The sequence below is a fragment of the Microtus oregoni genome, unplaced genomic scaffold, assembly GCF_018167655.1.
Source record: "Microtus oregoni isolate MIOR12 unplaced genomic scaffold, Mior012 000027F_ref0000203, whole genome shotgun sequence".
In the NCBI taxonomy this organism is placed as follows: domain Eukaryota; kingdom Metazoa; phylum Chordata; class Mammalia; order Rodentia; family Cricetidae; genus Microtus; species Microtus oregoni.
This window is the reverse complement of record NW_024543086.1, coordinates 18,745,907-18,768,596: the sequence shown is the minus strand read 5'-3', so window position 1 is coordinate 18,768,596 and position 22,690 is coordinate 18,745,907. Positions and strand designations below refer to the sequence as shown.

Sequence of the window (22,690 nt, the reverse complement as noted above, 5' to 3'; positions counted from 1 at the left end):
ACCTTTGAGAGTGCAGCTCACATACTGGAGTCTCATCAGCTCCAGGTGCCAGGCTTCTGTGGGTGGAGGGGCAGTGACTCTAGTCAAGGACAGAAGGAGATCGTGTCCAGACTAGCCTCTCCATCTTGTTTTTCTCTTTTCAAACACCCAGCTAAGCCTGACCCACCTACTGCAGGGCACACTGTCAAGCTGGGCATGCCCCACTGCCCACCCTGCCTGCCTGGGAGGCGGTGAACTTGCACTCACTGGTCAATTCATATCAGTCCCAATGAAAGACATGTGTGGCCACAACACGCACCTCTGGAGTAGAGATGTTGCACTCTATGCCCACATCCTGAGGAAGAAAGATAAATGGGACCCTGGGGAGCCCCGAGGGGAGACAGAGTGAAGCACCTATCTGTTAGCACGTTTGCCCTCAGCTCTCCTGGTTGCAGAAGCCGATGTTTGGGACCAGAGATCTCTGTGACTCTGAGATGCTGTGGCTGCTGTTCCTCACCCTCCCCGGTCTGGGGAGTACAGTACCTGTGACTCCTGGTGAGTCCTAACCTTGAGCCCTTCTGCTGTCCCTGGCTCAGATTCCTGCTCCAGATCCCCTGGGGTTATGTCAGACTGTCAGTTTGCCAGGAATCTCATTGACTCCTGAGTCTTGGAAACCTCTGCCTGGTGTCTGATGTTCCTACTTGCTTCCCCAGACCTCGGTTCAGGACAGGAGTTGGTTGGCATCGTTGGGGGCTGCCCTGTCTCAGTCAGTCGGTTCCCATGGCAGGTCAGCCTAAGGTTCTACAGTATGGAGTACAGAAAATGGAAACACATCTGTGGGGGCTCACTCATCCATCCTCAGTGGGTGCTGACTGCTGCCCACTGTGTGCAGCCGTGAGTAGGGTGACCCCTTCCCTTGGCTGGGAACAGATGGACATTGGGAGGTGGGTGGTACTTTGTGGGCAGGATTCCTGGTGGGAGACAGGATTTCTGAGACTTTCTGACCCCTATGTATGTTCTGAGGTTAATTTCCCTGCCCTTCAGCCTCTCTGAGGGGTTCATTGTCCTATCTCCCAGGAAAGAACTGGGGGCTTGTGGCTTTAGGGTCCAAGCTGGACAGCTGAGGCTCTATGAAAACGACCAGCTGAAAAAAGTGGCCAGGATCATCTGCCACCCCAAGTTCAGTGAGAAGCTGTCTGTTGCGGGGGGTGCAGACATTGCTCTGCTGAAACTGGACACCCCAGTTGTGCTGTCTGAGCATGTCCACCCTGTCTCCCTCCCTGCTGCTTCCCAGAAGGTCTCTTCAAAGAAGACCTGCTGGGTGACTGGCTGGGGTGTCATCGAGAACAACAGTGGGTATCGGGGAGACCTCATGTCCATGGTTAGAACTGGTGGGAAGAGGCAGCAGCCCCCAGCTTTGGTTTTCAATGACTTTTCTCCACAGTGCCGCTGCCTCCACCCTACCACCTGAGGGAAGTGGCAGTCCCCATTGTGGAAAACAATGACTGTGAGCAGAAGTACCGGGCCAATTCTTCTTGGAACAGCAACACCAGGATCATCAAAGATGACATGCTTTGTGCTGGGACGCAGGGCCGGGACTCCTGCCAGGTGAGGGCCCGACTGTCCTCTCCTCTCTCTCCCTTCCTGGCCCAGGACACTGGGACCCATTCACCCTGGCATCATGGGATGCCTGGAATGCTGATTCCTGTCTTTTCATACAGCAAGACTCCGGGGGCCCCTTGGTGTGCAGGTGGAACTGCTCCTGGGTCCAGGTGGGTGTGGTCAGCTGGGGCAGAGGCTGTGGACTTCCTGATTTCCCTGGTGTATACACCCGAGTAATGAGCTACGTGTCCTGGATCCATCGCTATGTCCCCGAGTTCCCAGAACCCTCGATGGGGCCAGATGGGGTTCATACAACGCAAGAAACCCTAACAACTCTTGATGACCCCGTCACTCCTCCTGCTGGTCCAGCCTCACCCTGTTAAACCTCCCACTCCATGGTAGTACAACTCCCTGTGCTCCTGGTCTAAAGTTTCTGCTGTCCCTTAGCTCTGGGAGGGAGGAGCTAAACCCACATCTCTCAGAAGTAGCTGGGCAGCCCATACCTCCTCCTTCCCCTGTTTCCCATTAAATGGTGGATTGCCTAAATGCTGTCTGTTTGAATTTGAGCTTTGTACGGGGGTGAGGCATCTTCCATTAGTGCCTCTGAGCCCTTGGTGCTGTGAAGAAGTGCCCACAGTCACTAAGTTAGTCCGCACTACTCTGTAGAGTCCAGCCCTCCTATGTGGGTGGTTGGGGACAGCATAGCCTCATTATAGGACAGGCTGCAACTTTGCAGCTAGGGTTGGACGTAGGGGTACTATGGGGAACACTTCAGTGATCAGCAGTGAGGGGTGTTCTCAGAGCTCACACAGGTCACAACACAGGGCTCCAGGAGACCTGAAGTCCTGGGCCTTGTCTATCCCAGTAGCTATGAACTTGTCATCTGAGGCCCAACACAGGGCCTCATGGTGGTGACAGTCACGCCCCAGGCAAGTTTGCTTCCACTTGCCCGTATCAGATGCAGGCCCAGTGAGGAGCTTTTCACCCTCCCTGGTCACCTATGCATTATAATACACCCAAGCCCAACAACCTTTAGCCAGATAGGCCATCATGTCCTGTTTCCTACTCTGCTGGGTACTCCCTGTTTTCACTTGGGGTGCTCATGAGACTGAGACACCCTCTCTTGACTCTGGGAACATGGCTGGAGGTATCACCATTCCCAGGCAGATTCACCACCCCTGGACATGGTGTTTTTCTCGAGATGGGATCATAAGGAGCTCTCACTGGCCTTCACTGGACTGCCTAGTTAACTATAACCTTGAATTTCTGATCTTCCTGCCTTTGCCTCTATAGCGCTGGCCATCACAGATTTACACCATACCCAGTTTATACAGGGTTAGGGGTGGGACCTAGGGCTTCATGCTTACTAGGCAAGTACTACTAACTGAGCTACACCCTTGGCTATGTTTTCTTTGTAAACATCTTATTTTAAGATGAAGGAAACTGGGTTGCTTAGGAGACAAAACGATGTCTTTGTCATGAGCCAAAGAACAAAAGTATTTTCAAAATTTAGGTGCACATATTCTCATTCCTCTTTGACTGAGCTCCCAAGGTCCAGTTGAAGAGTGGGAGGAGTGAGAATATGAGCAAAGAGGTCAAGACCATGATGAGGACACCCACTGAAACAGTCTACCTGAGCTAATGGGAGTTCACCAACTCCAGCCAGACTGGGAAGGAACAAACATAGGACCAAACTAGTCCCTCTGAATGTGGGTGACAGTTGTATGGCTGGGGCAGTCTGAGGGGCCACTGGCAGTGGCACTAGGATTCATTCCTACTGCATGTACTGGCTTTTGGGGAACCCATTCTCTTTGGATGGATTCCTTGCTCATTTTAGACATGGTAGGGAGGGCCTTGGACCTTCCCCGAAGCAATGTGCCTTACCCTCTCTGAAGATTGGATGGAGGTGGGGTGGGAGAGTGTGTGGAGAGAATGGAAGGAGGGGAGGGAGTGGGAACTTGGATTGGTATGCATAATGAAAAAAGATAGTTTGCTTTCTTTTCTTTTCTTTTTTTTTAAATTTAGGTGCACATGGTTGCTTTGGAAGAAACAAAACAAAAAACCCCCAAACCAAACAAATCCAAGCATCTAGACGCTACATTCTCACTGCCAAGGTTACATTCTGTGACCCCAGGGCAGGGTGACTCTCCTAAACATGTCTTCAACAATTATGTTTGTTCCAATATTTGTAAAGGGAAATTGCTTTCTTTCATTACAACTCAGAACATGAGTCACAGCACTTTGTCAACGGATTTATGCAAACCATCCTTCTCCCCCATGGGTCCTGCAATGAATGGTCTCTGGAGGCATTGTCTTGTCAGCTAGGAAACCTCAATCATTGGTTTAGTTTCTCTTTGTGCCTGTGTGGGAAAAAAACAAATGCAGTAGTTTGGCCAAATTTAAATGAATAGCGCGCCATAGAGTCTCAAAAGGCAAGAACCAGACATTGCCAAGACTTTCTGGAGGAAGGGGGTGTACCAGAAACCTTGATGAGTTAAGTAATTCAATGAGACCATGTGTACTGGCTCATACCTATAATCCTAGCATTTAAGAAACACAGACAGGAAAGTTGTGGTGAGTCAAGGCTAACCTGGGCTACAGAGATCCTGCCTCAAAACAATAATGACCCTGAAGCCAAGTAAATCAACCAGGTTCCTCTCCTCATGGGGACCTAGTGTGCAATGGTTGCCAAGAGCAGCCTCTTTGGGAACGTGTGCAGCCGGGTTACCTATATGGGTCACCCCAAGGAACTTCCAGACAGTTTTCTGGTGGATATTAACATCTCTGATCTCAATGTTGTACCCAGGCTGGGCTCCTGGCAGGTGCCTTTGGGAATCCCCAGGGCACAGTAGTCAGGGTTCACACTGGCCAGCTCATCGTGTCCACCTGGACAAAACTAGACTAAGGAACATGTGACTGAGGTCCTGTGTAGAGCCAAATTCAGGTTCCCTGGCCACCGGAAGGTACATTCTTCAAAGAAGCGGGATTTTCATCAAGTTTAATGCAAATGAACTTGACGACATGGTAGCAGAGAAGTGCCTCTTCTCCCATAGCGGTGGGGTGGAAGATGTTCCTGGTTGCGGTCCCTGGACAAGGGGCAGCCCACTCATGCCTGAGGGCTTCCACTGTACAGTCCTGCAACCCACCAAATCACGTTCCGTAATAAATCTCACGTTGTATGTGAGAAAACAAACAACAAACAAAGGGATGACAACAAGACAAGCCCTATTGTAGCAAGAGAGGCCTCCAAGATAAAATCCAGGTCCATATGCCTGTGGCAGATCTGCTAGGTGACATTGAAAACTGGAGACAGCTGGACAGATGTGCAGCCATCTGGACAAAACAAGATGAACTCACAAACCTCACACAATGCAAATATAAAGTTCAGGATGCATTAAAATGCTCTTATTTTTCTTTCTCAAACCGGGTCTGGTGTGGAACGTGCTCCCTGCGCTCCCTGCAGCACCGTGATCCCAGAGCACATCTGCTAATACAGGAGCACTGCAGGGCACCAGTAGGTGATGAGGCCTAAGAATCCAGGTTCTAGTCTTCCGAGACTCCCTGCAGACTAGACTCCCCAAGTCTGCATCACCTCATGTAAGCCAACAACTCTAGGGCTGTGGGGAGAGCTCGGCTGGAGAGCACTTGCTAAGGATACTCAGGGTGCTCAGGAAAACATAGCCCCCAAACCGGACAAATGATAGGAAACCCAAGGCAGGGCTCAGCTCTGGTCAAGTGGCCTTGGCAATATCATTGGCCTTGTCCCTGGGGCCTCGGTGGAGGTTACCAGCTAAGAGTGTCCCTTCCCTGGAGAGACTTAAACAATGTCGACCCCCTCCTCAAAAGTGTGATTCCTCTAAAGCTCACCCTGGGGGAACCAGTTAGTTTTACTGGGCTTACTTAGAACACAGGTGAGGGGTTATGGAAGCGTGGATAACTCCAAAGCTACTTTACTGGAAAGTTCACCCAGTACGGGGATGATGGCTCTGCACTGACAACGCTTTTCTCTGATTAGCCTCCCTGAGCCCCGGGGCTCTCTACCTCCCACATCCAGAGGGCATTTGCCATTAGCGCAGAGTCGCGTTAACATGGCCGTCTACTTTCATTTCTGGTGCTCTAATAAAACATCCTGGCAAAGAAATGTTGGGTAGAAGGGTTTATTTTGCTCACAACTACAGGTCACAATCTGTTATTGAAGGGAAGCAAAGGCAGGAAGGAGAATAAAAATATGGATCATAGTTCGACCCCTTGCTCTCAGCTAGCTCGCTCCTGAATAGTGCTACTCACAGTGGGCTGGCTCTTCCTGCATCAGTTAACAACCAAGACAGTACCACACAGACACGCCCATAGGCCAACCTGAGCTAGATACTTCTTCCTTAGGACTCTCTTCCAGGTGACTCTAGGCTGTGTCACTGTGGAAGTCTGAGTAAGAATGACTCCTATAGGCTAACAGATTTGAGGGCTTGGTCACCAGGGAGTGGCTCTGTTTGAAAAGATTAGGAGTGCAGTGGGAGGCCGCTTGTTTGTTTCCTGGCTATTCCAGAAATAATCACACAGAGACTATATTATTTAAATCACTGCTTGGCCCATTAGCTCTAGCTTCTTATTGGATAACTCTTACATCTTAATTTTTTTTTTGATTTTTCGAGACAGGGTTTCTCAATTTAACCCATCTCTATTAACCTGTGCATCACCACGAGGTCATGGCCTACCAGCAAAGTTTCAGCATGTCTGTCTCTGGCGGCAGCTCCATGGCTTCTCTCTATCTTGGCCTCCTGTCTCCCAGCATTCCATTTAGTTTTCCCCACCTAACTCTGTTCCCCTATAGCTCTGCTATAGGCCCAAAGTGGTTCCTTTATTAACCAATGATATTCACAGCATACAGAGGGGAATCCCACACCAAGGAGGTGTCTCTGGGGATGGGCTTTGAAGTATCAGAAAGTCCACTCCAAGCTCAGAGCCTCTTTCTTCCTGAAGAGTCCAAGAATAAGAATATAAAAATGTAGACTGCAGAAATAAGAATGTAGAAATAAAGAAATACAAGTTGTAAGCCTAGGAGAATGAGAGCAGCTGTCAGCAGCTTTCTCAGTAGCTTAACAATTAGCTATTAACAGCAGGTTACTCTGTTTTACAACCCAGAGCTCTATTTGCAAGGCTGAAGCGGCCTTCTGCAAACTTAGGGTCACTCTGTAAACTGAGGATCAGCTTTTAGATACTCGGACCAGAAATTGATGTGAGTTAACTTTTAAATGATGGGATGTACATGACTTTTTGGTTTTATATTGTCCCATACCCTTCCCTGCTATGCAACACTGGCAGCGTCGGGGAGGTGTAGAGCCTTGGTAAACACGTCAGGGAACGCCAGGGAAAAACAATGGACTAAATACAAACACTAGCTTAACTGAAAAACTCTGCTAATGGAAACTGCAAAGAAGGGCAATTTGTATCTGAGTTTTACCTTGAGGTTGTAAAAATTCCTTTATTATTGCCTAATCCTTATTATAAAAGGGAAGGCTCAAAAGCTGTCCTTTGCCACAGCCTTACAAGCCCCAACTCAGGCTGTGGTCTCAGCTAGCTGATAAGCTTTTTGTGCCCCATGGAGATTTTTTTTTAATTTTTCATTTTTTTTTCCTAGAATAAAGTTTGCTTCTGGTTTACTAGATTCGGTGGTCTGTCCCCATCCTTGCGTGATCCTCATGGACCCAACACTCCCTGCTGCCTGTGGATCTGGATCTGGATCTGGACTTCTTAACTACTCTAGGACCATGTCTGCCTGATTACTGCAATGGTCTCCGCCATGATGACAATGGACTAAACCTTTGAAAAAGCATGACCCAGTTAAATGTTTTCATTTATAAGAGTTGCTGTGGTCATGGTGTCTCTTCACAGTAACAGAACACCGACTAAGACAGTCACATTGACAAAACTAACCAGCACAATCCACCCCTTGTCAACTTGATGCACAAACAAGTCATTTAAGCTGTAACTTCCCATTCCTTGTCTCCAAAGTCCCATCTGTTAAGATGATATCAAATAAGTCCAACTCCAAAAAGCCCCCAGACTCTCAACTATGAGATCCTATGAAATTAAAAAAAAAAGTTATAGATTTAGTTTTTCTTATCCCTAATGGGAAGAACTGAGGCATAAAGAAAATCACGCCAGCTCTTCTTCCTCTTCTCTCTCTTCCCCTCTCCCCAGCCCCTGCCCTCTCTCTCTGTCTCTCTCTCTCTCGTGTGTCTCCCTCTGTCTCTCTGTGTGTCTGTCTCTCTGTGTGTCTCCCTCTGTATCTCTATGTCTGTCTCTCTGCCTCTCTGTATCTCTCTCTCTTCCCACGAGGTTTCTCTGTACTCCTTTTCTCTCTCTCCTCTCTTCCTCCCCTCGCCTCATAAAGAAACCCTTCAGGTGAAAAAGAAAAGAAAAAAGAAAATCACACCAAGGTAAAACTAAAATTCATCAGCATAAATCCAAATCCTGTAGTTCAATTTCTGACATGTGGGACCCACGCACAATCCTCTGGGCTCCAAAGGTCTCGTGAAGTCCCACTTCTCTGTTTCCTTCAACGTGGAGCTCCTCCCTTAGCCCAGCTCCATTCCACACCAGCAGTGCTCCTTGACAGACAGCCCGCGGTCCTGGTATTTTCGATACATGGAGTCTGCTGCAACTGAGGTTTTTTTCTTCCTAAAAGCAATGTCTTTTCAGCATCTTTTGCAGAAATTCGACCCTGCCTCAAGGTGTCAAGCCTCAGCTGCTTTCCATCCCTCTTCAACCTTGCATTTTCATGCCCTCAAAACCAGGACCATCAGAACGATGCTTACAGTATCACCAAGTTTGACCAGCTCAGCATGTAGCCTGGTCCCCTCGAGTCAGCTTCTGTGTGCTGAACCTGAGGAAACACATTCCTATTGTCCCAATAAAACATGGGAAATTTTACTTCAGTGGTGCTGTGCTCTGGGACAATTACAGCTGTTTCTTCAGCCCCAGGAACGGATCTAAAGACCCTTTGGATTTCTGGTCCCCTTTTGAGGAAATGTCAACAGGCAAAAACTGATAATAGTGATGGCCTCTTGCAACCAGCCAAGAGAATCTGATGAAGATGATTTGTTCAGAGGATCATGTCTCACCGCTAAAAAGGAGACCTAACTTTGCTTAACCATGTCCACTATGGCCCTCACTTCTATCTTATCAGTCAGGTGACCCTGGCACAGGTACCAACGCTGAAGCATAAACAAAGTCATTAAGATGTCATCAAGGCGTTTCCTGCCCAGTTCTGATGCCCAGGTTGTCTTTTTACTGCCATTGGACATGTTAATGGTGTTTGAGAAAGTCAGGATTTACTCCAGCTGGGTCACCTTTGTCCAGTTTAGATATAAACTCATCCTCTTGCCTAAGGGTGTGAAAACTGTCTGTCTTGCTTCCATCCGAGATCTACTTCTGTGTCTCCAGAAACACTGTGCCATAGGCAATCTGAATACACCCACCTGTTTTGGGGGTCTCACAGACACCTTGGTGGTGGTTCTCATTTGAGAAGACCTGCTGTTTCCGGGGCCAAGGTGAGTCACCTGCTTAGCTCTAAATCACTTCCGACAGCCCCTGTGGAGGAGACAGTGAGTGTCCTGATCCTCCTATGTTGACAGCAGGGACGCTGTAGGGAGCCAGTTTCTGACAAATTCTCAGCCGAGGTCTAGAATTCTTTGGCATCTTTGTTTTGGCCACAAGATGGGTGGGACAGATTGTGTTTGTGGCAGAACTGGGGTCATTTTAACAGGACACTGTAAACTGTAAAGTGGGAGTGCCCTGAGTTTGGCAGCTGGCTTCTACCGACTGTGTGCCAGTGACGTTGTCACAAGCTCCAAACTAGAAATGTGCACAGATGCTGGCTGATGGCTCTCCTCGGGGGCACACTTCCCTGATTGTGAAGTGCTGAGCTGGGGATGGGATCCAGGTGATCTCTGGGTTCCTGTCAAGAGTACTGTGGGGCTAGAACAGGGCAATACAGAGGTCCATCTTCTGCCATCTTGGTTGTAGGAAGGCTAACCAAGTCCAACCTATTCTTTCATGAGGACTAAGGGACTTTGATGGGGACCTCCAAGGAGGTGAGTGCAGTACCTGGTCCCTGTGGTGACTGAGGCCCTGCATTTCTCAGAGCTCCACCCCCTCACCCCCTACCCTTCATCCCCATCCCACTCCCACCCCCTCCCCCACCAAAGATGTTCTTGCTGTTTTTCCTGGCTCTCTCCTGCCTGGGAAGCCCTGTGCCCATGGCCTCTGATAAGTTCTGACCTCAGTAACTGCTTTGCATGAGAAACACTATCCGGACCCCCAACTGTTCACTCTTAAGGTTTACCTGAGCATCGGATGGCAACATCTGGTCCAGGATGGGGGTGACAAGAGGCTGGCTCTTGTTGTCTGACTTGTTCAAATCATTTTTAGTATCTGTCTCTAAAAGCAAGCCAGTGGGCATTGTGGGAGCCCACCGTAGCCATAAGGGGAGGTGGCCATGGAAGGTCAGCCTGAGAACCTCCAGTTACAAGACAGGCTCCTGGGAGCACATCTGTGGGGGCTCCACCATCCATCCACAGTGGGTGCTCACTGCTGCCCACTGCATCCAAAGGTGAGAGACTGCTGGGGGCCCCTACTGGGTGTAGGATGTACATTGGGTTACCCCAGACCAGTGGCCTCTGAGCCACCCAGGATCTGTCCTCCCGCAGGCAGGATGCTGACCCAGCCTTATACCGGGTCCAGGTCGGGGAAATATTCCTGTACAAGGAGCAGGAACTTCTGAACACCAGCAAGATCATCATCCACCCCGACTTCAACGTTTTTAATAAGAGGTTTGACTTGGCCCTGCTGAAGTTGACTAACCTCCTATCTAAGGTACAGGCCAATCTCTCTGCCAAAAGAAAACTTGACTTTCAACTCAAATGACCAGTGCTGGCTGTCTGTGGGGGGAGGGGGCGGGGGGGGGGGAAATGACTTCTTGAGAACGGTAAGCTGGAGCTTTAATGTAGAGAGACGGGGGGGGGGGGGCATTGCACAATCTTTCCTTCCCTGTCCCTTCCCAGAGAGCTAGCTAGCAGTGTGGAAACAAATGGGTAGAAGCTGGGCTCTCCAATGTCCCAGCTGTCGCATTGGGTAGGCTTCTTGGCCTCCAATGAAATGCCCACAAAAATAATAGGTATTTTCAGATCTCCTGGCTAGGAGATAGCCAAGGCAGAGTCAACCTGGGTTGCTCTGGCTTGAAGCTGTTGCCACCTTTTGGGGTGTCTGAGACCAAGTTTTCACCACTGGCTTCAGGGCATGGCCCTTGTCCCCTCCAGTTTCTCCAGGTCCACATGCTGTCACTGTGACTTTATCACTAAACTCTGCTGGGTTTCCATGTGTCTATTCCCTCATGTTCTCTTCTGTCTCTGAGAAAAGAACTCTCACAATGGGAGTTAGGGCTCACCCGAAATCCAGGGTAAGCTCACTAGGTAGGCTGCCTCAAACTTAAAATCCGCCTACCTCAAGGCTAGGATTAAAAACCTGTGGCCGCCAGAACCTGGAAACAACCTAGATGCCCTTCAATGGAAGAATGGATGAAGAAAGTATGGAATATATACATATTAGAGTACTACTCAGCAGTAAAAAACAAGGACTTCTTGAATTTTGCATATAAATGGATGGAAATAGAAAACGCTATCCTGAGTGAGGTAAGCCAGACACAAAAAGAGGAATATGGGATGCACTCACTCATATTTGGTTTCTAGCCATAAATAAAGTACATTGAGCCTATAATTCGCCATCCTAGAGAAGCTAAATAAGAAGGTGTACCCAAAGAAAAACATATAGGCATCCTCCTGAATATTAACCTTCATCAGGCGTTGAAAGGAGACAGAGACAGAGACCCACATTGGAGCACAGGACTGAAATCTCAAGGCCCAAATCAGGAGCAGAAGGAGAGAGAGCACGAGCAAGGAACTCAGGACCATGAGGGATGCACCCACACACTGAGACAATGGGGATGTTCTATCGGGAACTCACCAAGGCCAGCTGGCCTGGGTCTGAAAAAGTATGGGATAAAACCGGACTTGCTGAACATAGCGGACAATGAGGACTACTGAGAACTCAAGAACAATGGCATGGGTTTTTGATCCTACTGCACGTACTGGCTTTGGTGGAGCCTAGGCAGTTTGGATGCTCACCTTACTAGACCTGGATGGAGGTGGGTGGTCCTTGGACTTCCCACAGGTCAGGGAACCCTGATTGCTCTTCGGGCTGATGAGGGAGGGGGACTTGATTGGGGGAGGGGGAGGGAAATGGGAGGCGGTGGCGGGGAGGAGGCAGAAATCTTTAATAAATATATAAATTAAAAAAATAAATTAAAAAATAAATAAATAAAATAAAAAGGCAAGTTAGTTGTAAAAAAACAAAACAAAACAAAAAAAACCCTGTGGCCGGGCGATGGTGGCGCACGCCTTTAATCCTAGCACTCGGGAGGCAGAGGCAGGTGGATCTCTGGGAGTTCGAGGCCAGCCTGGTCTACAAGAGCTAGTTCCGGGACAGGCACCAAAGCTACAGAGAAACCCTGTCTCGAAAAACAAAACAAAACAAAACAAAACAAAAAAAACCTGTGCCACCCAGGATTTATCCCTACTGCTTGTACTGGCTTTTTGGGAACCTATTCTTTTTGGATGGATACCTTGCTCACTCTAGACATAGTAGGGAGGGCCTTGGACCCTCCCCAAAGCAATGTGCCTTACCCTCTCTATGGAGTAGATGGGGTGGGGGGGGGTAAGTGGAGGGAATGGGAGGAGGGAAGGGAGTGGGAACTTGGATTGGTATGTATAATGAAAAAAATAGTTTGTTTTCCTTTTTTTTTAAAGAAAAAAAAAAAAAGAAGCCCAGTATCAGCTGGGGAGTGGTGCCGCACGCCTTTCATCCCAGCACTCTGGAGGCAGAGGCGGGCAGATCTCATCTTCTTTTTTAAATCAAATACTATAAATCTTGTGTTTATGATAAAAACTAATATCTCTTTATTTCCCCCCACTTCATAAAACCTTTATGCAAATGTTTTGATTCCCCATCTTGGTAAAACTTTTGTTTACGCTAAAGTCTTAAAGGGCCAATCTCGTCCTTTTCCTTCATTTTCTTTGTATTAAGTCTTTTGAAACTAGCCAACCACAAAAGACTGTGAGGTAGGACCCCAGCCAATGGGAAAAAGACATGGCCACCAGGTGGACTAGACTAAAACCCAAGTGCTCGTCTTGTCCTGTGTGCTCATATCGGTTGGCACGACCGTCTCTGTGACAGAGGGAAGCAGGGCATGCTGAGATGTGCCCACTATTCAGGCTGGTTCTGACCCGCTGCAGCCTCTTCCTGGAACAACAGCGTGGAATTTACAACTCTGTAATTTTTACATAATATATAAAATTTAAAAACAGCCAGATACTTTGGGTGTTAAATGTACTAAAGTCAACTGAAAATAGTTGTGTACAAAGCATTTAAAGTTGTCACCACAGACCGATCTTTAAATAGACCCTGACTTTAAGATGTTTCCTAAGTGGCTGAAAACCTGAAACACAGACATCAGAAAACATGGCAGAATTCTTATGAATATAACATACAGTCTTGTTTTTTCTTTTAAATTTTTTTTCAGGTTTTTCTTTTTTCTTTCTTTCTTTCTTTCTTTCTTTCTTTTTTTTTTTTTTTTTTTGAGACAGGGTTTCTCTGTGTTACAGTCCTGGAACTCACTTGGTAGACCAGGCTGAGCAGTCATTGACAACACATTACTGAACAATTTTTTTCTTTTTTCTTTTCTTTTCTTTCTTTCTTTTTTTATTTTTATTTATTTTTTCCGAGCATGATTTCTCTGTGTAGCTTTGGAGCCTGTCCTGAAACTCACTAAGTAGACCAGGCTGGCCTTGAACTTACAGAGATCCGCCTGCCTCTTGAGTGCTGGGATTAAAGGTGTGTGACACCACTGCCCAGCTACTGAACAACTTCTTTAAGAGCGTCTAGTAGGGGTTGTAGAGATGGCTCAGTGATTGTGAGCACTGGGCTTCTCTTCTGGAGATACTTGCTTGGTTCCTTGCACTCACATGGCAGTTCACAACTGTAACCAAGGGCTCAATGAAACTACAGCACTCCCTGGGTACAAAGATAAGCTTATTTGGGGAATCTAACTGCCAGGCTGCCTCTCAGGAGGCCAGAAAAGCAGCCCACATGGAAACGCCTTGTCAATTCAGAGAGGGCAGGCAGTGATGGGAGGAGAGGTGCAGAGGAACCTGGGGATTCCAGCCTGGGGGTTGGCATGGGGCTGTGATGTGTGGCAGGCTGTTGTGTTAATCGGGAACCAGGGGCCCTTGCCCAGGAGAGTTGTTCAGCAGCCGGAAGTGCTGAAGGAGTGACTTTCCTGGTAGCTGAAGTCCACCTTACTAGACCCCTGAGGGCTGCTGAGCTTGGGTTTCTGTTTACCCAGTAACAATCCTGTTTAGGACATTGTCACCAGCACTGCCATTTTGAAGGCTTGTCTTGGACCTAACAAGACCATTGATTGCTCTAGTTCCAGGGGATCTGACATCCTCTTCTGGTTTCCAGGGGTTCTGCATACAGTGGTACACTTACTTTTAAGCATAATATTCATATGCATAAAATAAAAATAAATAAAACATTAAAACTTAACCAAAGCCTATCTTGTGGAGCACATCTTTAATTCCAGAATTTGGGAGGCAGAGGCAGGTGAATCTCTATGAGTTTAGGACTAGCCTGGTCTACATAGTGACTTCAAGGCCGGCCAAGGATACATTGTGAGACCCCTCTTCCCCAACAAAACAAAGCAAAACAGTCTATCTTGCTGCTTAGACAGAGGAATTAGGTTACTCTGTATCATCTAAAGCAAACTCATGTTGTCAGTGAGAACAGTTACATTTTAAAATCAGTGCCTGTTATAGTACTTCAATGCTAGCTAGCCTCTGGGATGAACAGCCGTTAAAGCTACATAGAACAAACCAGAGGGAAAGCATTTACAGAAACAGGTTTTTATAAGCAAGCTAACATTAGATTTGAACTAGGTTACCCAGGCTATGCTCCCCTGGAGGGTTCTTGCTCTCTCTTTCTTTAATAAATGTCAAAGAAGATGAAGGCACCCTACTGAGGTTCTGCCTGTGAGTCTTGGACTTTTATTTCAAATGTAGTGTTCTGATACCATAAGCAATTCCATGCGATGGCCACACATTAACTAACTTGTCACTGTTTCTCTCTTAAAACTCACATGTAGCTCATTTGACTTCTTAACAAGCACAGAGACACAGAGACACAGAAGAAGGAAGAAGATATGTGCTAGAATGATTGATTGATTTAATTTTTTTTTTTTTGAGACAGGGCTTCTCTGTGTAGTCCTGGAACTCACTCTGTAGACAGACTGGCCTCAAATGCAGAGATCCACCTGCCTCTGCCTCCCAAGTTCTGGGATAAAAGATGTGTGCCACCATGACTGGCTTTACACTTTTTTTCCTGACCTACTTTCAGTTGTGAGCAAGTCAGTTATGAGAGCAGCTTCTATTCTTGTTATTTAGTTTCAGGGTTATGGCTAGGGTGTAGTCCCAAATGGCTGGAATAAAGACTTTCAATTGTCTATAAACTGTGTCTGAGTGATCATCTCTGGTAGGCTCCCTAAAACAATCCTCTCAGAGGTAAAGTATAGAAAAAATGTTTTTTTTTCCTTAAATTTATTTATTTTTATTCTTGGACTTTAGGTTTAAAAAAGACACAGAAACAATCGTCATTGTGTAGTCCAAAATGACCCTAAAGGTTCACACACATGCTCAAACATTTTTAAAAGGAGTTCCAATTGAGATCACCAGCTTAAAATGAGCTGACAGTGATTCAGAGCACTAGCTGCTCTTCCAGAGGACGGGTTTGATTCTTAGCACCCACATGGCAGCTCACAACTGCCTGTAGCTTCAGTTCTAGGGGATCTCATACCCTCTTCTGGCTTCCATGGACATCCGGCATGCAAGGGGTGCACAGATAATGATGATGAGAAAAAGAAATACAGAGGAAAGGACATGGCTGCTCCTAGGCATGGTGGAGGCGAAAGGTTATTGTAGCTGTGTGGGAGACCATAGCCAGAGGAGGGGACATCTGGGAAAGCCCAGAGCAGAGCTGACCCCAGCTACGTGAGGAGACGGGAAGGAGAAGGGAGAGGGAACTAGGAGCAGCAGCTAAGAGGGCAAAGGAAAGACCTGAGAGAACAGGTAACCAAAATGGCTGGATTATACAGGGAAGGGCAGCTGGGGAAGGGGCATGCCAGCCCCTGGGCTGAAGAAGTTTGGAGTAGGGGTGGGGTATGCCAGCCAGGAGGGCCCTGTATCAGGTAGGGACTGAGGGATGCAGGGAAAGCCTAGTGACAATGTCCTCTTTGAAATGTTTAATAGGCACCTCAGCCATTTGTCCCAGGTTTGAGACCCAACACATAATGCAGACAAAACATCCATATACATAACATTTTAAAAAAAAAAGTAAATAACTGGACGGTGGTGGTGCACACCTTTAATTCCAGCAATTGGGAGGCTATCCTGGTCTATGTAGAAAGTCCAGGACAGCCAGAACTGCTACACAGAGAAACCCTGTCTCGAAAAACCAAGTAAATAAATAAATAAATAAACAAACAAACAAATAAATAATTTAAAATTTAAAAGTAGGGCATGGTTAGAAATAAGTTCTGGGAGTTGGAGAGTGGTTAAAAGCACTGGTTGCTCTTTCAAGGGTCCTGAGTTCGATTCCCAGTGCCCACATGGTGCTCACAACCATCATGCCCTCTTCTAGTATGCAGGAATACATAATAAATAAATCAATTTTAAACAAAACTGCTTTAAAAAGAAAGAAAGAAGTTCTGGGTCTCAGAGAAAGAGATCACCACTCCAACTGAAGAGTCTGGACCAGACAAACTTAACACTTGCTCAATGGGTGTGCTCAGAAGGGCAAACACATGGAAACAGGAAGTAAGCACATTTGTGGTCTGTAAGTTAATAGATTCCAATGATTTTTACAGATTAGTCACGGGATGCTAGTTCTGATTCAGGTGGACAAAGAGGCTGTTCTGGGGGCTACAGCTAGTCCAAGATAAGTTAACTAGCTTCTGCAGCTGCAACATTCCCGCTTCTCCACATCATTGCAACTGTAACCAGGCACTTGGTTTTTCTAGAATTCTCATTAACAGTGTCTTGATCGGACAGACCTCCAATTTATCAGAACAGGAGCCCTCTTGGTGGGAGAAAAAGGCCCCATTATGCCTTTGTTTTAAGCTGCCAGGCTTTCGCCTCAGGTCAGGAGAGGTGTAAGAAGTTGTGCTTTTTCATCTTAGAAGTTTGCTTCTTTTAGGGTTTATTTTTATTATTTTTAGGTGTGTGTGTGTGTGTGTGTGTGTGTGTGTGGTCTCTGTATAGATTTATACATGTGCAGAGACTCAAAGACGCCAAAGGGTTGGGAACCCCCGTGAGCTAGAGTTACAGGTGATCCCGAGCTGTGCATATGAATGCTGGGAACGGACATCAGGTCCTCTACAAGAGCGGTAAGTGCTCTTAACAGGTGAGCCGTCTCTCCAGTCTTCTTGCTGTCTTACTCCTAGTGCTGCTCCCCTCCCTGTCATTCCATCAGGGATCTTGCTAACTGCTAATCCTCCAGTTTAACCTTTCACATCTTTCAGAAGCACTTTGCCCAGTGCTAAGATTATCACTAATACATTCTCCTTGTCCTTAGGGCTGGGATGCAGTAGGACACAAAAGAAAAACAAGATTTTGCCTTTCCACTACTCCTGGGTAGACCCTGCTCTGAGACCCTAGTGCCCAGTGCTGTTCCCCTGTCCCAGCTTCTGCCCAACATCCCTTCTTGCAACAAAGCCCTGGGTAGCCACATCCTTCTAACAGCATCCATGAGACCAGAACCTGGTCACGACCCTCTGGTTGGTCAGTCTGTGCTAACAGATGTACCCCACTGCTGTATGGCTGCTGGCTGTTTCTGATCCTATCACTAGATGTGGCAATGGTCTGGCTGTTGTTATGATAACCATCTAAGCATTTCCCGCCAGGCTCTGATGCCCATATTGTCTTTTTACTGATGTCGGACTTGCTAATAGTGTTGGAGAAAGCCAGGGTTCAGGGTTCAGGTTTGAGGTAGCTATGGGTCACCTTTGTCCAGTTTAGCATATAAACCCTTCCTCCTGCTCAGGGGTATGGGAATCATCTGTCTTGCTTCTTTGTGAGAAATACATCTGCTACTGAATTCCCAGGAACATGTGTCCTGGGCAGTTCTGGGCACACCTGCCATTCTTGAGGGCCTCACAACACCTGTGGCTAGTTATTATATAACGGGACTTGATATTTTTGGAACCAAGATGAGTCCCCACTCTGGCTCTGAGCTGCCTCTGAGAGCCTCTATGGAGGGGACAGTGGGGTATCCTGACCCTCCTATGCTGACAGCAGGGATGCTGTAGGGAGCCAGTTACTGACAAATTCTCAGGTCTAGAATTCTTTGGCATCTTTGTTTCTGCCACAAGATGGGTGGGAGAGATCGTGTCTGTGGCAGAACCGGGGTCATTTTAATGGGACACTGTAAACTGTAAAGTGAGAGTGCCCTGAGTTTGGCAGCACTGCTGGCTTCTACCTACTGTGTGCCCGTGAGGTCGTCACAGGCTCCAAACCAGAAATGCCCACGGATGCTGGCTGATGGTGTCTCCTTGGGGCACACTCTCCTAGCTGTGAAGGGTTGGGCCCAGGATGGAATCCAGGTGATCTCTGGGTTCCTGCCAGGAACACAGAGCTTCCAGAATCAGGCTAGTTAGGTATCCCTTTGGCCCTAAAAGGGCAAATTCCATTGTAGAGTTGGGAGTGGGGCAGGCACATGGTCTATCCCTTGGGTCTTGGCCCTTCAACCACCCAAACACTCCAGTAGCCAGAGCTACAGGAAAGTGTAGTCTAATTGGTCCACAAACAGGAGAGCTTGGCTTGGCCCACTGTGGGCTCCAGGCAACATCTTTTCTTGGATTTGACAGCAAAGTTAGTCACAGCAGCCACAGTCCTGGGTTGTGGGTGTCCCTGACCAGCACTGGGCTCTTAAACCTCGGTTGCTCACTGAAGCAGCAAGGAGGCCCTTGCAGGATGCCCTGGGGAATTTCTGCAGGATGCACTGTCTGGGGCTGGAAAGTGCACACTTAGCAGAGGACCCTTAGGCCTGGAGCTCTTTGTGACATGTGTTGGGTATGGCTGTGTGTTCCCAGCGTGGGGGAGTTGCTCCACTGGAGTCTCAGAGTTAACTAGATGGATGGTGGATTCTCTCACCCATAAGACACAGGCTGCATCCGGGATATCTGACACTTCTGTCTCTTCCCAACATTCCTGGTGATGCTGCTGCAAACAGGTGGTGACACCCATGTAACCCTGCTAGCAAAGGACTCCAGGTCTCCCCTCCCATCCTTCCTGAGGTCATATGCCACTTCCTCCCAGCTCTTCCTCCAAGCAGTGACCAGGCCAAAGCCCCCTGCCCACTTCCTGGGGCTTGAGGATAAAGGGGCTGAGAGGCCTAGGCAGGAGGACGTTGTGGAGACCGGGCATGGTAAGGGCACCATCCTCTCCTTTCCCAGATACCTTCACTGACTTTGGATTTCCATGCTCTCCATCCCAACCTAGGCAAGCCCAGTCCCCTCCACACCTCTCCATGCTCCTGTTCTTGCCCCGAATCATGCTCAAGTCCTCTCCACCCTGACCCAGACTACTTCCAGGCCCCTCCAACTCCTGGCCCCTGTGCTTCTCTCTACAGATGTGGAGCTTGCTGTGTCTGACCCTCCTCTTTGTTGGGTGTACCACTGCTGGAACCCCAGGTGAGTCCTTATCCATAGCACTTCTTCCATTCTACAGAGCCTCCAAGAAACCCTGTCCCCAGGACTCTGTGGGGCATGCTCATGGCCTGCTCTATCCTAGTGTAGGTGGCAGGTTGGGCACTGGTCTCCTGACATTCTACTTGTTGCTTGCAGAACCTGTGTCTGAGGATGTACTGGTGGGCATCGTGGGGGGTAACAGCGCCCCACAGGGGAAGTGGCCATGGCAGGTCAGCCTAAGGATCTACAACTACTACACGGCCTCCTGGATGCACATCTGTGGGGGCTCCATCATTCACCCACAGTGGGTGCTGACTGCTGCCCACTGCATTCGCAAGTGAGTTCCTTTGCCATCCAGTGCTGGGTAGGATGAGGGGTAAATCGGAAGGGCGGGGCCAACGCCCCCACCATACTAGAATATGTCGTCACAGCTTCTTTCTGCCCTCAGGAGAGATGCTGACCCTTCATCCTTCCGGATCCATGCTGGGGATGTCTACCTCTATGGGGGCAAGGAGCTGCTGAGAGTGAGCCAGGTCATCATGCACTGGGACTATGTCGATGCTGGCCTGGGTTCAGATGTGGCTCTGCTCCGGCTGGAGAAACCCCTGGACTTCTCTGCCAACATCAAGCCTGTCAGACTGACCTCTGGGTCTCTCGAGATTAACGAGAAGGATGAGTGCTGGGTGACTGGCTGGGGTACAGTGAGCATGTATGGTAAGTATTGGGGAAGGATGTGAGCTGTGGGAACACACTTGCCATCTGAGGATTCCTTGTGGGTGGTACCAAGGTCCTGGGAGTAGGACCCAAAGAGGAAAAGAGAGTTGCAGACCCAACATGGACTAATCTAGCTACACCTCCAAGTTACTCTAGATGTCCATCTGAGTGTCTGCATCTGAGGCCAATGACACAGTTGGGTCCAGAAATCAAGATTCTGAGATGGAAGGATTGGTTCTTATTTTCCAACTAATAATAAAGTATTTTGGAGAAAATGTCAGCAAACAAATCCTTTTGTTTGGCCCTTGACAGACAAGTGGACAGAATCCATGTGTCCAAGCAGTTATGGGTGAACATGGCCCCTTCGGGCTGGCATCCACACATTCTTTTCCACAAAGGAGAGACTGACGCTTGTAGAGGCCTTAGACAGGGATGGAGCTACACTGGAGAGAGGCCTCCCCTCGACCCCCAGGTGGAGCAGTAGGGTCGTGGGATGGCTAGGGGAATCTATGCACCAACTGGTCCCACCTCTCTTCTTCCCAGCACCACTGCCTCCTCCCTACCGCCTGCAACAGGTGCAGGTGAAGATAGTGGACAATGACCTTTGTGAGGAGCTCTACCACAAAGCCTCCGGCCACCGCAATCAAGATCGGAGAATCATCCTACAGGACATGTTATGCGCAGGCAGTGAGGGCCGAGACTCCTGCTATGTGAGTCCCATCCACCTCCCCATCTCTGTCCTCATTCCCACGTCAGAGCCAATAACCATCAATGCTTCTTTTTCTCCCAGGGCGACTCAGGTGGCCCTCTGGTCTGCAGGGTGGCAGGCTCCTGGAACTTGGTGGGAGTGGTGAGCTGGGGCTACGGCTGTGCCCTGAGAGACATCCCTGGGGTCTATGCCCGCGTGCAGTCCTTCCTGCCCTGGATCACTGGTCAGATAAAGAAGTTCTCCTAAGACCAGCTGCTGGCCTCATGCCGGTCAGCCGACGACAGCTCGGCTTTCGTCACGATTCCTGGACGGCCGTGCAGGGCTTAGGCTCTGGAGCGCTGGCGCCCAGTGCGCTGAGCACTAGCTACTGAAGGACTATTTCCTGGCTTCTTTAATAAAAATGTGTTGCACATTCACGTTTGAGTTTTTGTATGAATACAAATCTGTTTTTTCTCTAGTGGAAACACCTATAGATGCTGTTTTAATGGTTTTCTAGACAAGTAAGCAAGGGCTGAAGTCACCAGACATGGGGCTCGGGCAGTCTGCACGTGTTCCCCAGGCACCCTGAACGGTTATCAGGCTGATTCTTGTCTCTCAAGCACCTAGCATCCCTATAGCATCCTGGAACCTGGATATGGTAACATTGTGCAGTGATAGGAAGGGTGACAATCCCAGGTGTCCCACCTTGGGACAATGATTCTCTGACCATTAGCAACGTCACTCTAGGGCCAGGAGACTGCTGCAATGCTGATGTCCTTCCTGTATCTCATTTGTGGTTTTTTTTTTACCCCAAGACTCTGTAGACTCAGTTATCCAGTGTGGCTAAGGTTATCTGATTGGCTTGGGCTGTTGCCTTGAACTACACACAGTGGCAGCTATCTAATTTCCGGAGTAAGGATGAAGGCCAGCAGCTGCACAGCCTCCCTCAGAGAGCAATTCTGACCCTGGGTACATGGTGGGTGGGGGTTGGCAGAGAGGGGCTGGAAGAGGCTCTGACTGGGGTTCTGCTGAGTCTGGAGGGGCAATCAGGATTGCAGGGAAGACCGTAGGGTCCTGTGGGGCTCCCAGCTGGCTAAACAGGGGCCTCAAGGCAGAGCAGGTTTGACCTCTGTTCTTCTGAAGGGAAGCAGGTGTCTTAGCATGTTTCCTTCCCTTTCCTGCCTGTAGCTGAGCAGAGCAATGAGAGAGGGGACTGTCCAGGGGGAGTGGCAGTCATCTGATTCCCATGGCTCCCACAGGCATCTGGACAGTGCCACTGTCCTCAAAGGTACCACATGCTCTCTAAACACACACACACACACACACACACACACACACACACACACACACACACACGCCCCTATTTATCCAGCACATCCCATCAAGAGCAAGACCCGCCCTGTGCTTCCAATACCTCTCCAGGACAGGGAGGGTGGAAGAAAAAGGCTTTTCTGTAGCACACAACTTGGGTGACATTGCTTCAGGGTCAGATGGCAAAGGGCAGAAGAATATGGAGTTTCTGACTATGGCTATTCCATGGCTCCCAGGATGCTGGAGTTGGATTGACCCAGTTCTTTCTCTTCTAACTCCTCCTTTCTGGGGGTAAGCAGGGGGTCCTCAGGGTGGTGGGGCAATGGGCACTGCTCCTCCGACTGAAGCAGTCAGATTCCCCACAGCCTGTGCTCGAGACCCTTCCTGTGCCACCCTAATGACCTTTTATTTTCTGCCGGTGACATGGTGGGAGCCAGGGCTAGGGAAGTGTGGTCTGTGGGCTGTTTGAATCCACTGTGCTCAGCTGTGCTCCATGTGGTACTGGATGCCCATGCCCGCTGTGAAGCATTCTGTGTGGCTTACAG

At 48.6% G+C, this 22,690-nt stretch overlaps 3 protein-coding genes and 1 non-coding gene across 4 annotated transcripts; all 4 read left to right on the top strand.

Annotated features, from left to right (window-relative positions):
- The first annotated feature begins 473 nt into the window (after window positions 1–473).
- LOC121464020 (mastin-like) lies at window positions 474–2,117 on the top strand. The gene is made up of 5 exons (XM_041676609.1): window positions 474–534; window positions 693–873; window positions 1,057–1,331; window positions 1,424–1,587; window positions 1,701–2,117. The coding sequence occupies exons 1-5, from the start codon at window positions 474–476 to the stop codon at window positions 1,962–1,964; spliced, it is 945 nt and encodes a 314-aa protein (XP_041532543.1). The 3' UTR covers window positions 1,965–2,117.
- Window positions 2,118–4,209: 2,092 nt separating this feature from the next.
- LOC121464083 lies at window positions 4,210–4,344 on the top strand. Its single transcript, XR_005976486.1, has one exon. It is a non-coding gene; the product is annotated as a small nucleolar RNA SNORA70 (small nucleolar RNA).
- A 5,444-nt stretch (window positions 4,345–9,788) lies between these two features.
- Window positions 9,789–10,928, top strand: LOC121463996 (serine protease 28-like). Its single transcript, XM_041676586.1, is given in 5 exon segments — window positions 9,789–9,847; window positions 10,010–10,192; window positions 10,290–10,448; window positions 10,450–10,522; window positions 10,899–10,928. Coding segments are annotated over 5 exon segments (504 nt in total).
- An 8,131-nt stretch (window positions 10,929–19,059) lies between these two features.
- On the top strand, window positions 19,060–21,101 carry LOC121464029 (serine protease 29-like). The gene is made up of 6 exons (XM_041676619.1): window positions 19,060–19,170; window positions 19,375–19,435; window positions 19,589–19,769; window positions 19,881–20,146; window positions 20,690–20,856; window positions 20,937–21,101. The coding sequence occupies exons 1-6, from the start codon at window positions 19,168–19,170 to the stop codon at window positions 21,099–21,101; spliced, it is 843 nt and encodes a 280-aa protein (XP_041532553.1). The 5' UTR covers window positions 19,060–19,167.
- The last annotated feature ends 1,589 nt before the right edge of the window (window positions 21,102–22,690 follow it).

Coding starts and splice junctions, on each gene's coding strand:
- LOC121464020 (XM_041676609.1), top strand. CDS start 474: ATGCTGTGGCTGCTGTTCCTCACCCTCCCCGGTCTGGGGAGTACAGTA. Junction 535..692: donor TACAGTACCTGTGACTCCTG/GTGAGTCCTAAC, acceptor TTGCTTCCCCAG/ACCTCGGTTCAGGACAGGAG. Junction 1,588..1,700: donor AGGGCCGGGACTCCTGCCAG/GTGAGGGCCCGA, acceptor CTTTTCATACAG/CAAGACTCCGGGGGCCCCTT.
- LOC121464029 (XM_041676619.1), top strand. Junction 19,770..19,880: donor GCTGCCCACTGCATTCGCAA/GTGAGTTCCTTT, acceptor TTCTGCCCTCAG/GAGAGATGCTGACCCTTCAT. Junction 20,147..20,689: donor GGGTACAGTGAGCATGTATG/GTAAGTATTGGG, acceptor TCTTCTTCCCAG/CACCACTGCCTCCTCCCTAC.